At 34.8% G+C, this 15,917-nt stretch overlaps 1 protein-coding gene across 1 annotated transcript in view; it reads left to right on the plus strand.

Moving 5' to 3' along the window:
- TYR (tyrosinase) overlaps positions 1-15,917 on the plus strand; it is a 128,568-nt gene that overhangs the window by 52,235 nt on the left and 60,416 nt on the right. Inside the window, exon 3 of the mRNA XM_017887648.1 lies at positions 1,275-1,422. Within this exon, the coding sequence (XP_017743137.1) occupies positions 1,275-1,422 (148 nt within the window). The remainder of the gene's footprint in view (positions 1-1,274; positions 1,423-15,917) is intronic.

Below are 15,917 nucleotides of genomic sequence, written 5' to 3' on the forward strand. Positions count from 1 at the left end.
AAAGGAGGTAAAAGGAGGGAAAAACACCACTACCTGAAGGGGCAGAAACACTATGAGCCATATTAGTGGGAGAGCACAAGGCATGTGATGCAAAAATTAAGAACTGCACCTTTAATAAGGAAGATATTGCCAATAAAATAGTTCTACTTCCATGAAATAAAGCTAGAACCTCCCTGCCTAAATCCTAATTTTTTTCACTGTTTCTGTTATAACTCTGGTTTACATTATGATCTTATTCACAATTTCTGCTTGCTTGATATTTCTAAATTCTGAATGACCTTTGTCATGTTCCCCCAACTTGGTTCCTGTTTACAATTCAATTTTGTTATTCAAACTTCTTTTTCTGGTCCTAACTCTCAGTTTTGCATGAGTGGGCACAAAAAGTCACCTTCCTCTTCGTCTTGTTAATGGGCATATGAGAGAGAACACAAAATTCCAAGAGCTCATATCTTAGCGTCTAATTGATACGGATTAAAATCCCAACTCTACCTGGGTAGTTTGGTAAACTCAGAACTTCTCTGAACCTCAGTTTTCTTTGAATAGGGATAATAATTTCTAACTAACAGAGTTACTGTAAAGATTGAAGAACATATGTCACAATAAACATTTAGCATACTCAACATTTAGAAAATAATAGCTCTTATTAAAAATGTTCCCATTATTACTGTTGCTGATGTAATAAACAGAAATATTTATTGGAGTTCTGATTATTTTTGAAATGAATGTTTTGTAAAATCAAACACATTATGAACTGATATGAAAGATGTTCCTGTGAAAGAGGAATTGAAATGTGAAAGTCACAAATTTTACGCTTTCTCTGGAACCAGAAACCAAACTTAAAGTATTCTCCAGAACTGGAAAGCAAGGGGATACATAACAGTCTGAAAAGATCTGCTGTGAGTGTTGTTACAGACTAAAGTGAAAGTGACTGCTGGTTATTATAAAATGTTCCTATGACTTGTCCAAATTGAAACAGAAATTAAGGCAGAAGGAACAAGAGGGAACACAAATTGGCTCAGCCTCTTTTATCTGGTTAAGCAGTCTATTGTACCCAAATTGAGGCCATTTAATTCCACAAATATTGATTTAATACACATTGGGTATCCAGAATGTAAAGAGTCTCAATGCAGAATGAATTTTATTTTTGATTTTATATTTTGAATTGGGCTTTAAGTTATAGTTATAAATCAAATGGGATAATCACTTGGGTTTTCAGTCATTAAAGTCATAAAAGTCATTAAAAAAAATTTTTTTTCGTATTTTTTACTGAACAGGATTTGCTAGTCCACTTACTGGGATAGCAGATGCCTCTCAAAGCAGCATGCACAATGCCTTGCACATCTATATGAATGGAACAATGTCCCAGGTACAGGGATCTGCCAACGATCCCATCTTCCTTCTTCACCATGCATTTGTTGACAGGTTGGTTAATATTTCTTTAAAAGTATGTGCTCATTGGATTTAAATAGAGGGTGCCTATCAAATGTGATTTAAGTTATTAAATAAAAGCTAAGAAGTTATGGTAGTCTATTGTCTATGTTCAGGTTGTCCCCAAAACAGACCTTAGGCTAAGCATTTACAGGCAAATGTATAATAAAGAAAGTGTTTATAAGGATACATTAGTAAGAAGGTGGATTAGGCAGGATACAAAAGAAAGAAAAGCAAAATAAGGGTACAATGTCAATTGAAATCCCAGACTCCACTAGATCTTGGTAGAATGTAAAGTATACCCTAGTTTGAACTACCAGAAGAAAAAGAGATGAGTCTTTGGACTTCCACGCTAAATAGCCATTGGCTACAGGTTGCCCTGAGGTAGGGGATATAAAACTCTTAGGAGCTTGATTCCAGATATGGCCCCAGTATCCAAGGGCAGCCTTCTAAAGGCTTCAGGAGAAAGTAGTTAAGAGCAAAAAATGAGAAAGCAGGGGGATGGACACACAGAACTGATATAGGAATTTAAGGCCATGTGGGCCTGGCACTAACCTACTACATCTGTCATCAATATATCTTTCCTTCTGGAAATTGTATTATTTATTCTCTTTTTGAACCTAACACACTCACATACAAGGAAGTACAAACTGATCTCTTCCACCGGCCTGAACAGTACATTGTTAATTCTCCAGACAGAGTGCACTATGGCCCAACTGTCCTATTTAATGTGATTTAATTCTCTTGGAGTTTTTATTCTCCTTATTAACCCTCTTCCATTACATGTGTAATGTCTTAGACATATTAAGTTTTAGACTTAATTGTAGGTGATGATAGCAGAAAAGAAACTGTTCAGAGGAAGGTCAGCTGTCTACTCTTGAAATTTTTCAAAAAGAAAGGAGAAAATAAAGCATCAAATCATGACTGACAAATGCTGTGGAGTGTTCTTTGTCCCCTCTACGGTAATTTTCTCACCATAGTTAATGCATAAAGGGCACAGATCAATACCTGCCATTAAGATAATACTATCATCCTCTTGGGTAAAAATAAGAGGACTTTTTTTTCATGTTTTAAAGATAAGGAAACTGAAATTGAGAATTAAGGATTTTACTTAATTTATCAACATCTTCTCTTCACTTGTGTCCACAGGAACATGGACATAATATCAAATAAGAAAGTGACCATTATCCAAGAAAATCATTAGGCAGATTTTTATTGGCTTCATGGCAATTCTCATATAATGAGAATTAAGTAACAGTCTATGTTAAGTTTTATTCAGAAATCAGTGTATAAGAACATGTATGAACACCAAAATGTTGGTGCCAATACCAACATCACAACCACCTATACCCATATATAAGAGAGAAAAGCATAGTGCTGGAATAAAACCAGAAAAGATAAATTGAACGCTTTTAAAGAGTCATTTTATGTCACTTTTGGTGTAAATTTTGCCATTTTTAATCTCTAGAACTACCCAGTGAACTCTAAAGATTTAAGTATGATCACTCTTGCCACCTCCATTCAATATAGTATTAAAAGTTCTACCCAATTAGCAATTAGGCAAAAAAAAAAAAAAAAGAAAAAAGAAAATGTATCAAAATATGAAAGAAAGAGGATGCTGTATCTGTTTACTGATGATCTGACCTTATACACAGAAAAGTCTGAGAATTCACTGGAAAACTGTTAAAACTGATAAATTAAGTAAACCTGCAAGATACAAATGCAACATACAAAAATTGGTACTGTTTCTGTACACTAACAATGAACTATCTGAAAAAGAAGCTAAGAAAACAACCCCACGTACAACAGCATCAAAAAATAAAATACTTAGGAGTAAATTTATCCAAGAAAATGAAAGACGTGTACACTGAAAACTATAAAATATTGATACAAGTAACTGTATATCACAAAAATAAATAAAAAGATATCCTCTAATCATAGATTAGAAAAATTAATGTTGTTAAAATTACTATACTACCCAAAGAAATTTACATATTCAATGTAATCCTATCAAAATACCAAGACATTCTTTACAAAATAGAAAATAGTCTTCAAATTCATATGGAACTACAAAAGGGCCTGAATAGCCAAAACAATTTTGAGCAAAAAGAACAAAGCATCACATTCCCTGATTTCAAAATATACTACAAAACTATAGTAATTATAATGGCATGGTAATGGCATAAAAGCAGATTTACTGTTCATTGAAACAGAATTGAGAACCCATAAATCAATCCAATAATTTTGACAAAGATGCCAAAAACAATGGGGAAATGACAGTCTCTGCAATTAGTCACTTGGGGACAATTGGATAGCCACATTCAGCAGAATGAAATTGGACCCATATCTAACACTATATCCAAAACCAATTCAAAATGAATTAAAGACTTAAATATAGGGATTAGAAATTGTGAAACTGCAGGAAGAAAGCATACAGTAAAAGCTCCAAGACTTTGGTCTGGGCAATGATTTTTTTGGATATGAGCCCCAAAACATAGACAACAAACACAAAAATAGACAAATGGGATTACATCAAACTAAAAATCTCCACGCAACCAAGAAAATAATTAACATGATAGACAGACAACCTACAGAATAGTAGAATATATTTGCAAACCATACCTCTAGTAAGGGGTTAATATTCAAACTATATAAAAAACTCAATTCAATAGTTAGAAAACAGAAAAACTAATTTAAAAAATTGGGCACAGGATGTGAATAGACATTTCTCAAAAGAAGATACGCAAATGTCCAACAGGTACATGAAAAGATACTCAACATCACTAATCACCAGGAAACACAAATTAAAACCACAATGAGATAATATTAATATTACCTCACACCTTTTAGAACAGCTATTAATAAAAAGACAAAGACAAGAAGTGTTAGAGACTATGTTAAAAAAAAAAAAGAGGGGGACTTTGGGAGGCCAAGGCAGGCAGATCAGGAGGTCAGGAGTTTGAGAGTAGCCTGGCCAACATGGTGATACCCCATCTCTACTAAAAATACAAAAAGTAGCCGTGCGTGGTGTCAGATGCATGCAATCCCAGCTACTTGGGAGGCTGAGACACAAGAATTGCTTGAACCTGGGAGGTGGAGGTTGCAGTGAGCTAAAATCATGCCATTGCACTCCAGCCTGAATGACCGGGTGAGATTCCATCTCAAAAAAAAAAAAAAAAAAAAAAAAAAAAAAAGGAAGGATTGTGCACTGTTCATGGGAATGTAAATTAATATAGTCATTTGGGAAAACATAGCAGTTTCTTAAAAAATTAAAAATAAAACTATCATATTATTCAGCAATTCCACTCCTGGGCATATATCCAAAGGGAAATATATCTGAACTTCCAAGTTCATTGTAACATTATTCATATACAAAACCAACCCAAATATCGATAACGATGGATGTATTAAGAAAATGTGGTATATATACACAATGGAACACTATTCAGCCACAAAAAAGGAAAACCCTCTCATTTGCAACAACATGGATGAATCTGGAGTTCAGTATGTGAAATAAAATGATTCAGGCACATAAAGACAGAAACTGCATGATCTCACTTATTTGTGGAGTCAAAAGAAAATTTAAACTCCTAGAATTAGAGAGTAGAGGATGGTTACGAAGGGCTGGAGCTGGTGTGGGTTGGAGGGAAGTTGGTCAAATGATACAAAATTTCAGTTACGTATAAGAAGTAGGCCAAGCGAAGTGCCTCATGCCTGTACTTCTAGCACTTTGGGAAGCTGGGATGGGTGGATTGCCTGAGCTCAGGAGTTCGAGACCACCCTAGGCAACACAGTGAAACCCCATCTCTACTAAAAATACAAAAATTTAGCCAGGGATGGTGGTGTGCGCTTGTGATCCTAGGTACTCAGGAGGTTGAGGTAGCAGAATCGCTTGAACCTGGGAGGCCAAGGTTGTAGTGAGCTGAGATTGTGCCCCTGCACTCTAGCCTGGGCAACAGAGTGAGATTCCATCTCAAAAAAAAAAAAAAAAAAAAAAAAGGAAGGAATGAAAGAGTAAATTAAGAGATCTGTTGTACAGCGTGATGACTAAAGTTAATGACAATGTATTGTATTCTTGAAAATTGCTAAGAAAGTAGATTTTAACTGTTCTTAGCACACGAAAAGTAAAAAATAAGTATGTGAAGTTAATTAGTTTGAATTAGCCATTCACAATGTATGTATAAAGGGACACATCAAAATATGGTGGGCTTAGTTCCAGGCTACTAGAATAAAGTGAGTATCTCAATAAAGAGAGACACAAAGTTTTGGGTTTCCCAGTACATCTAAAAGTTATGTTTATGGAATGAACCCAGGTGCTCATCAATGGTATATTGGACAAAGAAAATGTGGTACATTTACACCATGGAATACTACAAGAAAGAACAAAATGATGTCCTTTGTAGAATGTAGCGGGAGGCCATAATCTGAAGTAAATTAACACAGGAACAGAAAACCAAGCACTGCATATTTTCTCTAATAAGTGAGAGGTAAACACTGGCTACATATGAACATAAAGATGGAAGCAATAGATACTGGGGACTACTAGAGTGAAGAGAGAAGGAGGGGCATAACAGCTGAAAAACTACCTAATGTGTACTATGCTCATAACCTGGATGATGGGTTCAATCATACCCAAACCTCAGCATCATGCAATATACCTTTGTAGCTAACCTACACATGTCCCCCTGATTCTAAAATAAAAGTTGAAAAGAAAAAAATACTAAAAATTAAAATTATGTTTCCGCTTTTCTGTAGACTAAGTGTACAATCTTATTATGCCTAAAAAGCAATTTATATACCTTAATTTAAGGATACTTTATTGCTAAAAAATGCTAACAATCATCTGAACCTTCATCAAGTCAAACTTGTGCTGGGGGAGGGTCTTGCCTTGATGTTGCTGGCTGCTGAATGATGAGGGTGCTGGCTGCTGAATGATGAGGGTGATGGCTGCTGAAAGCTGGGGTAGCTGCAGCAATTTTAAAATAAGACAAAATGAAATTCGTTACATCAATTGATACTCCCTTTCACAAAAGAATTCTCTGTAGCATACTATGCAGTTTGATAGCATTTTACCTATAGTAAAATTTCTTACCAAATTGGATTCAATCTTCTGAAAGTCTGCTGCTGCTTTATCAACTAAGTTTATCTAATATACTAAATACTTTGCTTCAATATCAAAACATTGACAGGATCTTCACCAGGAGTAGATTCCATCTCTAGAAACTACTTTATTTGCTTAACCATAAAAATCAAATCCTCATGTGTTCAAGTTTTATCATGAGATTGCAGCAATTCAGTCATACCTTCAGGCTGTGCTTATAATTCTAGTTCTCTTGCTATTTCCATGATATCTGCAGTTATCTCCACCACTGATACCTTGATCCCCTCAAAGTAATCTATTAGGATTGGAATCAACTTCTTCCAAACTCTTGTTAACATTAATATTTTGTTCTCCTTCCATGAATCAGAAATGTTCTTAATGGCATCTAGAATGGTGACTCCTTTCCAAAAGGTTTTCAATTTTATTATGCCCAGATCCATCAGAGGAATCACTATCTATAGAATACAGCCTTACAAAATGTACTTCTTAAATAAAATTTGAAAGTTCAGATTACTCTCTGATCCATGGGCTACAACATAGATATTGTGTTAGCAGGCATGAAAACAGCATTCATCTCCTCCTATATCCCCATCAGAGCTTTTGGGTGACCAGGTGCCTTATAAATGAGCAGTAATATTTTGAATGGAATTGTTTTTCCAGGGAGTAGGTCTCAACAGTGGGCTTAAAGTATTCAGTAAACCATGCTGTAAACAGATGTGCTATCATGCAGGCTTTGTTGTTTCATTTACAGAACAAAGCCAGAGTAGATTTAGAGTATTTCATAATGGCCCTGGGAGTTTCAGACCAATAAATGAGCACTGGCTTATACTTAAATTTACCAGCTGCATTAGCTCCTAGCAAGAGTATCAGACTATCCTTTGAAGCTTAATCCTTTATTATCCTTTGAGCATTAATTTCTCCTTAGTAGCTGTGAAAGTTCTAGATGGCATCTTCTTCTAATAGAAGACTGTTTTGTCTACATTGAAAATCTGTTGTTTAGTGTAGCCACCTTCATCTGTTATCTAGATCTTCTGGGTAACTTGTTGCAGCTTCCCATTGCACTTGTTGCTTCACTTTGCACTTTTATGTTATGAAGACTGCTCTTTCCTTAAATCTTATAAACCAATCTTTGCCACCTCAAACATTATTTCTGCAGCTTACTCACCTCTTTGAGCCTCCATAAGATTAAGAGAGTCAGGGCCTTGCTCTCATTTAGGCATTAGTTTAAGGAAATGTTGTTGCTGGTTTGATCTTCCATCCAGACCACTAAAATTTTCTTCGTATCAGCAGTTAGACTGTTTTTCTTTCTTATTGCGTGTGTTTACTGGAGTAGCACTTTGCATTTCCTTCAAGAACTTTTCTTTTTTTTTTTTTTTCTTTTTTTTTGAGACGGAGTCTCGCTCTGTCCCCCAGGCTGGCGTGTAGTGGCCGGATCTCAGCTCACTCCAAGCTCCGCCTGCCAGGTTTACGCCATTCTCCTGCCTCAGCCTTCCGAGTAGCTGGGACTATAGCACAGGCGCCCGCCACCTCGCCAGCTAGGTTTTTGTATTTTTTAGTAGAGACGGGGTTTCACCGTGTTAGCCAGGATGGTCTCGATCGCCCGACCACGTGATCCGCCCGTCTCGGCCTCCCAAAGTGCTGGGTTCAAGAACTTTTCTTTTGCAATTGCAATTTGACTAACTTTTGCACAAGAGGCCTAGCTTTCAGCTTATGTGAGCTTTCAACATTCCTTCCTCACTAAGCTCAATCATCCCTAGTTTTTTATTTAAAGTGAGAGATACGCAACTTTTTCTTTCATTTGAACACTTAGAGACCATTTCAGGGTTATTAATTGGCCCAATTTCAATATTTTTGTGTCTTGGGGAATAGGGAGGCCCAAGGAGAGGGAGAGATTCAGAGGAATGGCTGGTCAGTGGAACAGTTAGAACACATGCATTTATTAATTAAAGTCACCTTTTTAACACTGGCACAGTTTATGGTGTCCCAAAACAATTACCATGGTCACATCAAAGATTTCTGGTCACAGATCAGCATAACACATACAATAATAATTTAAAACTTTGTAATATTGCAAGAATTACCAAAACGTGACAGACATAAAGTGAGTACATGTTGGAAAAACGGGAGTGATACACTTGCTGAACACAGGGTTGCCAGAAAACTTCAATTTGTAAAAACAATGCAGTATCTGTGTAGCACAATAAAGCAAACCACAATAAAATGATAATACTTATATTTCCAAACCACATGTTATACATAATATATATAATTTTGTCAATTAAGAAATTATTTAACAAAAACATAAATGGCTTATAAACATATGAAAAGATGCTCAATATCACTAATAACCTGTGAAATACAAACTGAAACCACAATGGGATATCACCTCTGACTTTTTCAAATACCTCTTATCAAAAAGATAAAAGACAAATGTTGGAGAGGGTGTGGAGAACAGGGAACACATGCACATTTTTGGGTGGGAATGTAAATTAGTCCGTAGAAAACAGTATGGAGCTTCCTCAATAAACTAAAGATAGAATCATCATATGATCCACTCATTCCAGTTCTGACTATATATCAAAAGGAAGTGAAATCAGTATGTCAAAGAGTTATTTGTACTTCCATGTTTGTTGTAACGTAATTCACAACAGGCAAGGTATACAATCAAACTAAGTGTCCATATTGGGCAAATGGGTAAAGAAAATATGGTATATGTACACAATGAAATACTACTTACCATTTAAAAAGAAATTCTGTCATCTATCATAATATAGATGAACCTAGAGGACATTACATTAAGTGAAAGAAGCCAAGCACAGAAACGAGCAACCACATGTTCTCTTTCGATGCAGTCTAAAAACTTTGAACTCATAGGAGTAGGAAACAGAATTGTGGTATCAATGGGTGATGTGCAGGAGTGGAAGGGGATGAATAGGGTCAACGAAAATGTTTGTTGAAGGGTACAAAGTTTTAGTTAGACATAAGAAGTAAGTTCTACTGGTCTTCTGCACAGCATGATGATTACAATAAATAATAATATATTGTATCTTTCAAAATGGCTAAGAGTAGATTTTAAATGTTCTTATGACAATAAAGATAAATATGTGAGGTGATTGCTATTTTAGCTTGATTTAATCATTCCACAATATATACATATATCAGCATCATATTATACCCCATACATACATGTAATTATTATTTGTCAATTAAAATAAAATTTTAAGAATCTCAATTTGTCTGGATGCCTTGATGTTTCCCACTTGTTTTCATAAATAAGATTTTATTAGAACACAGCCATGACGTTCATTTACATATTGTCAGTGGGTGCTTTCAGACTACAATGTCCGAGTTGAGTAGCTGTGACTAAGACCATGCTATTTGCAATGTGGAAAATATTTAATATCTAGCCCTTTGCAGAAAAAGTTTGGGGATCCCTGCCAAACCACAAAACTGCATATATATATATATATGCACACACACACACCAGACAAGAGAAAGAAATTGCTTTTTCTCTAGCCCACCTATATTTAAAGAGAGTACTATCATTAAATTCAATGTCTGTAGTCATGGTTGTTTAGTAGAGAGAATATCACTATGTAGATAAACAGCTATGAAAAGTGACTCTTCCACCTTTAAAATTAGAATTTTCTGCCCCTTAGAATTCTCTATTAATTCTATTTTACTATTAGACATTTGCATAATTATTAAAATAACTCAAAAATATTAAGCAAAGATCAAGGTAATTTCTCATTGAGCCTTCATTACAAAGCTGATGAAGATTCTAATGATTCAATTATCATTATACAGAAAGCTAGAGAACTGTGGGTTACCACAGATCATTGTGTGGCATCTGAGCCATCCTCTCAAGTTTCTACCTATGGAGACTCATTGTTCTGATCAGACAGGTCTATTGACTGTCATTCAATTATGCACAAATATATTTATTGGCCAACTATGTGCTGAGTGTATTTTCTTAAACATTCCACATTTATTCCTATTTCTGGGCTCTGCTTAGACCATTTCTCAAATCCTTAACCTACTTTTCTTGACCCATCTGGTTTGTACACAATCTTCAAGACTAGTTTCAGTTTTGACCTCCTTCATAAACTATACCCAGGTCATGCCTGTCTATAACTATCGCTCCAAAATTTAATTATGAATTGCATTTACCAACTTGGCATTCAGTGACCTCAAGTCAGTAGCCTGAAATCAGCCACGGTGGAAGTATTTACCATGAAATTGGCAAATGGTACACGTCAGGGCTTTTATTCCAAAAGACCTCGTTGTTAAAATAATGGCCAACATACCACTGCTCTAATCTATTAACTCACAGCACATTCTTTCTATGTCCCTTATTTTGGACACATTAATTATCTTTTTTTTTTTTTTTTTTTTTTTTTTTTTTTTTTTTTATCCCTTCATCTGTTAACTGTTTTCTTGGCTGCAGGAAGCTTTTTTGTTTAATGTAATCCTCTTTGTCTATTTTTGTTTTCGTTGTCTGTGCTTAGAGGATCATTTCCAAAAATATTGCCCAAACCAATGTCATAGAGCTTTCCCCCCATTTTCTTCTAGCAGTTTCACAGTTTCAGGTCTTACACTTAAGTCTTTAACCCATTTTGATTTTATTTTTGTATATGGTGTGAGAAAAGTGTCTAATTTCATAATTCTGAATGTGACTATCCAGTGGTCTCAACACAATATTTTTATGAGCCTGTCTATTTTGTATTTGTGGCACCTTTGTTGAAAATCAATAATAAATGCTTGACTTTATTTCTGGGATATCTATCCTTTTCCACTGGTCAATATGTCTGTTTTTATGCCAGTACTATTCTGTGATAATTACTACAGCTTTGTAGTATATTTTGCAATCAGATACTGTGATTCTCCGCTTTGTTTTTATTACTCAAGATTGCTTTGGCTATTCAGGATCATTTGTGGTTGCATAAATATTTTAGAATTGTTTATTTCATTTCTGTGAAAAACATCATTAGAATTTTGGTAGGGATTGCACTGAAACTGCAGATAGCTTTAGGTAGTATCTATATTTTAATAATATTATTTCTTCCAAATTTTGTGTTTTATTATTTTTATTTATTTATTTTTGAGACAGAGTCTCCCTCTGTCACCCAGACTGGAGTGCAGTGGCATGATCTCGCTCACTCCAACCTCCACCTCCCAGGTTCAAGTGATTCTTCTGCCCCAGTCTCCCGAGTTGCTTGGATTACAGGTGCACACCACCATATCTGGCTAATTTTTGTATTTTTAGTAGAGATAGGGTTTCACCATGTTGGCCAGGCTGGTCTCGAACTCCTGACCTCAGGTGATCTACTTGTCTCAGACTTTCAAATTGCTAGGATTATAGTCATGAGCCACTGCGCCCAGCCAATTCTTCCAATTTTTGAACAAGAGATATATTTCCATTTATTTGTATCTCCTTAAATTCCTTTTGTCAATGTTTTATAGTTTTCAGTGTATAGGTTTTTACTTCCTTGTTTAAATTTATTCCTAAGAATTTTAAAATTTTATTTTAATTGACAACCAATGGTATATATTTAGTAAGTATAATGCGATGTTTTGATCCATATATTTTTGTGATACTATTGTAAATTGGTTGTTTTCTTCGCTTTTTTTGGATAGTTCATTGTAAGTGTATGGAAATGCTACTGATTTCTGTATCTTGTTTTTGTATCCTGTAACCTTACTGAAGTCATTTTTTTCATTTTTTAAAATTTTTAATAGAATTTTGGCAGATTTCTTAGGGTTTTCAGTATATACAATCATATCTGCAAACTGGGACCATTTAATTTCTTCCTTTCTAATTTGGATGCATTTCATTTATTTCTCTTAGCTAATTGCTCTGGCTAGGACTTACAGTATTTGTTGATTAGTCAAGGTGAGAGTGGGCATCCTTGTCTTCTTCCGGATATTAGACAAAAGAAGTTCTACTTTTTGCCATGAAGTATGATGTTAGCTCTGGGTTTGTCGTGTATGCAAACTTTATTGTATTGAGGTACATTCCATCTATACCTAATTTTTTGAGAGTATTATAAAAGGATGTTAAATTTGTTGAATACTTTTTCTATTAATACATCTATTAAAATGATCATATAACTTTTGTTATTCATTATGTTCAACCATTTTTCACAAATATGATTGTAAAATTTGTATGTTAAGCTACCCTTGCATCTTTGGGATAATCCCTCTTGATGATAGTGAACCAGTCTTCGGTTGAATTCACTGTCGAATTTAGTGTTTTAGTATTCTTTGAAGATTTTTGCATCTATGTTCATCAGGAATATTGTCCTGTAATTTTATTTTGTCATACTCTCCTAGTCTGGCTTTGGTATCAAGGCAAAGCTGTCCTTGTGAAATGAGTTTGAAAATATTCCCGCCACTTAAATATTTTGGAAGAGTTTGTGATGGATTTGTATTAGTTTTCTAAATGTTGGTAGAATGTATCTCTGAAGCCGTCAAGTACTAAGCTTTTCTTTGATGGAAGAATTTTTATTACTAATTCACTCTCTGTACTCATTATTGGCCTATTAAGATTTTCTATTTTTTCATGATTCAGTTTTGGACATTATGTGTTTCTTGGAATTTATCTGTTTTCTTCTGGTCTACCCAATTCATTGTTCTTAGTAGTCTCTTATGATTTTTGTGTATTTCCTTTTTTTTTTTTTTTTTTTTTTTTTTTTTTTGAGACGGAGTCTGGCTCTGTCGGCCCAGGCTGGAGCTGCGGTGGCCGGATCTCAGCTCACTGCAGCTCCGCCTCCCAGGTTTTACGCTTCTCCTCCTCCGCCTCCCAAGTAGCTGGGACTACAGGGCGCACACGCCTCGTCGCCCGCCTGGCTGAGTTTTTGGTGGGTGTATTCTTTAGGGTAAAGACGGGGTTTCACGGTGTTAGCCGAGGATGGTCTCGATTCTCCTGACCCTTGTGATCCGCCCGTCTCGGCCTCCCAAAGTGCTGGGATTACAGGCTTGAGCCACCGCGCCCGGCCTGATTTTTGTATTTCTATGGTATCAGTTGTAATGTCTCCTCTTTCATTTCTGATTTTATTTGCATCTTCTTTTTTTTCTTATTCTGGATAAAGGTATGTCAATTTTGTCCACCTTGTCAAAAACCAACTCTTAGTTTCATTTATCTTTTGTACTATTTTCATTTACTTCTTCTCTGATCGTTATTATTTCCATCCTTCTGTTAACTTTAGGCATAGTTTGATCTTTCGTTTCAGTTTTTTGAAGTACAGCATTGGATTATGCAATTGGGATTGTTTTGTTAACGTAGGCATTTATTGTTATAAATATCTTTCTTAAAACTGCTTTTGCAACATCCTGTAAGTTTTAGTAGTTAGTGTTTCCATTTTCTCTTCTCTAAATGTTTTAAATTTCCTTTCCAATGTCTTCATTGACCCATTTGTTGTTCGGAAACATATTTTTAAGTATCCATGTATTTGTGAATTTTTTGAAATTCTTTCTATTGCTGATTTCTAGTTGCATACCATTTTGGTCAGAAAAGATACTTGAGTATTTCAATCTTCTTAAATTTGTCTTAAGACTTGTTTTGTGTCCAACCATATGAACTATCCTTATGATAATCCATGTGTGCTTGACAATAATGTACATTTTCTGTTGCCGTTAGAATGTTTTGTATGCTGTTGGGTCCATTTGATCTAAAATGTGGTGTAAGCCCTATGTTGCTCTTTTGAGTGGGGTGGTGTGGAGGGACAGCACCAGGATGAATAGTTAATGGATGCTGGGCTTAATACCTGGTTGATGGGTTGATCTGTGAAGCAAACCACCATGGCACACGTTTACCTACGTAACAAACATGCACATCCTGCACACGTAGCCTTGAACTTAAAATAAAAGCTGGAAATCAAAAAGTAAAAGTAAACCATAAAGGATCCAATTGGGAAAAATTATCTAAAACCTATCGTATCACCTAAAAAAATTCAGAAAATACAAAAGTGGAGAAAAAAACAAAATAACAAAATTAAGTATCTTTTGTGAAATTTCTGTTTACTTTCTTTACTATTTTATATTAGATTTTGGTTTTATTATTGCATTGTATCGGTTCACAATTTTTTTATATTAGTTCTTTTTTTGTTATAAGCTTTTTGTAGTTATTATCTTTTAATGTTTTAATGGTACTTTTTTGCTATTCAGAAGTTATTCCTTTTCATATGGTTTCTTTTTCATTGTTTGTTCATGGCTTTAAGGTCATGAACATTTGTTTCTTATACAGTAGTATTGTCTCTAAAAAGAGTGAATTGCTCTAAATTTCTAAGTTCCTTTCTGGACTTTACAAGTGGATAATCTCTTTTTGAACAAATGACAGTAATACATTAGTACAGTTGCAGGTCTTTACTGGGATTTTTAGTTACAGCTTAATCATGCTTTTAGTTATGATCAATAGGTAAGTTACAAATAGAGAAGTTCAATTTATAGTTAAAATTATTTTTCTCCTCTATTCAGGTTAAGGTTTGACAAGGAACTCTAAGCTGTTCTCAGGTTTGTAAAAACAAACAAACAAACAAAACACTTTCTAGCATGGAGACGGGGTTAAAAAGTTTGAGGAGGCTGAAGACTCCGAAAGAATAGGTTGAAGAGTTGTTTATTCTGTTTCTATACAAATATAAGATTTGGGAAAAACTAAACACAAGGGCATCTGGGTTGTTAAATCACTCTAACACTACAACAGTCATCAAGCAAAGGTGATGGTGTCTGTCAATGCTCTTCAGCTTAGATGATAGGGAGAGGGTGTAGAAAGTATGAAGAACTATTTAAGAACATACTAAGTTCCAGGTCCTGTGACAGGAATTTTTCATATGTTACTTCTATAGATGTGACCTGCCTCAGGATGAAACCTCTGCCTCCTACACTTAAATTACCCTCGTATGTACTCTTGACTACCCTGTGCATCCTCAACATGCTGTACTCTGCTTACTTGCCTGTTTTCTTAACAGTGTTCCCCATTAGTTCTGCATGGGTCACATATAGTTTGTTCATAGTTTGATTGCTAGGACCTAGCAAAATGTCAAGAAATCTGATATGTGTCCAATAAATATTTGAGCCCTTTAAATATTGTATTCAATCATTCATTCACTGAATAAATTCATTGAATTAATAAATTCAATGAATCTATTCACTCATTAATTCATTTAGAAAATATTCATTGAGCTCCTGACACTATACTAGGCAATAAGGTTATAGTAGTGAACAAAAACCTCAAAAGCTTGTTATTATCAATATTATTCCAGTTAATTTTCACTACAATTAACTAAAATTGTATCACTACAATTATATAAAGTATTGCAGTTCATTTGTATAGATGTTAATATAATTTAATATATTAATATCATATTTTATATATGTTATATTACTATTA

This window comes from Rhinopithecus bieti, unplaced genomic scaffold (assembly GCF_001698545.2).
Source record: "Rhinopithecus bieti isolate Rb0 unplaced genomic scaffold, ASM169854v2 scaffold_15796, whole genome shotgun sequence".
NCBI lineage: Eukaryota > Metazoa > Chordata > Mammalia > Primates > Cercopithecidae > Rhinopithecus > Rhinopithecus bieti.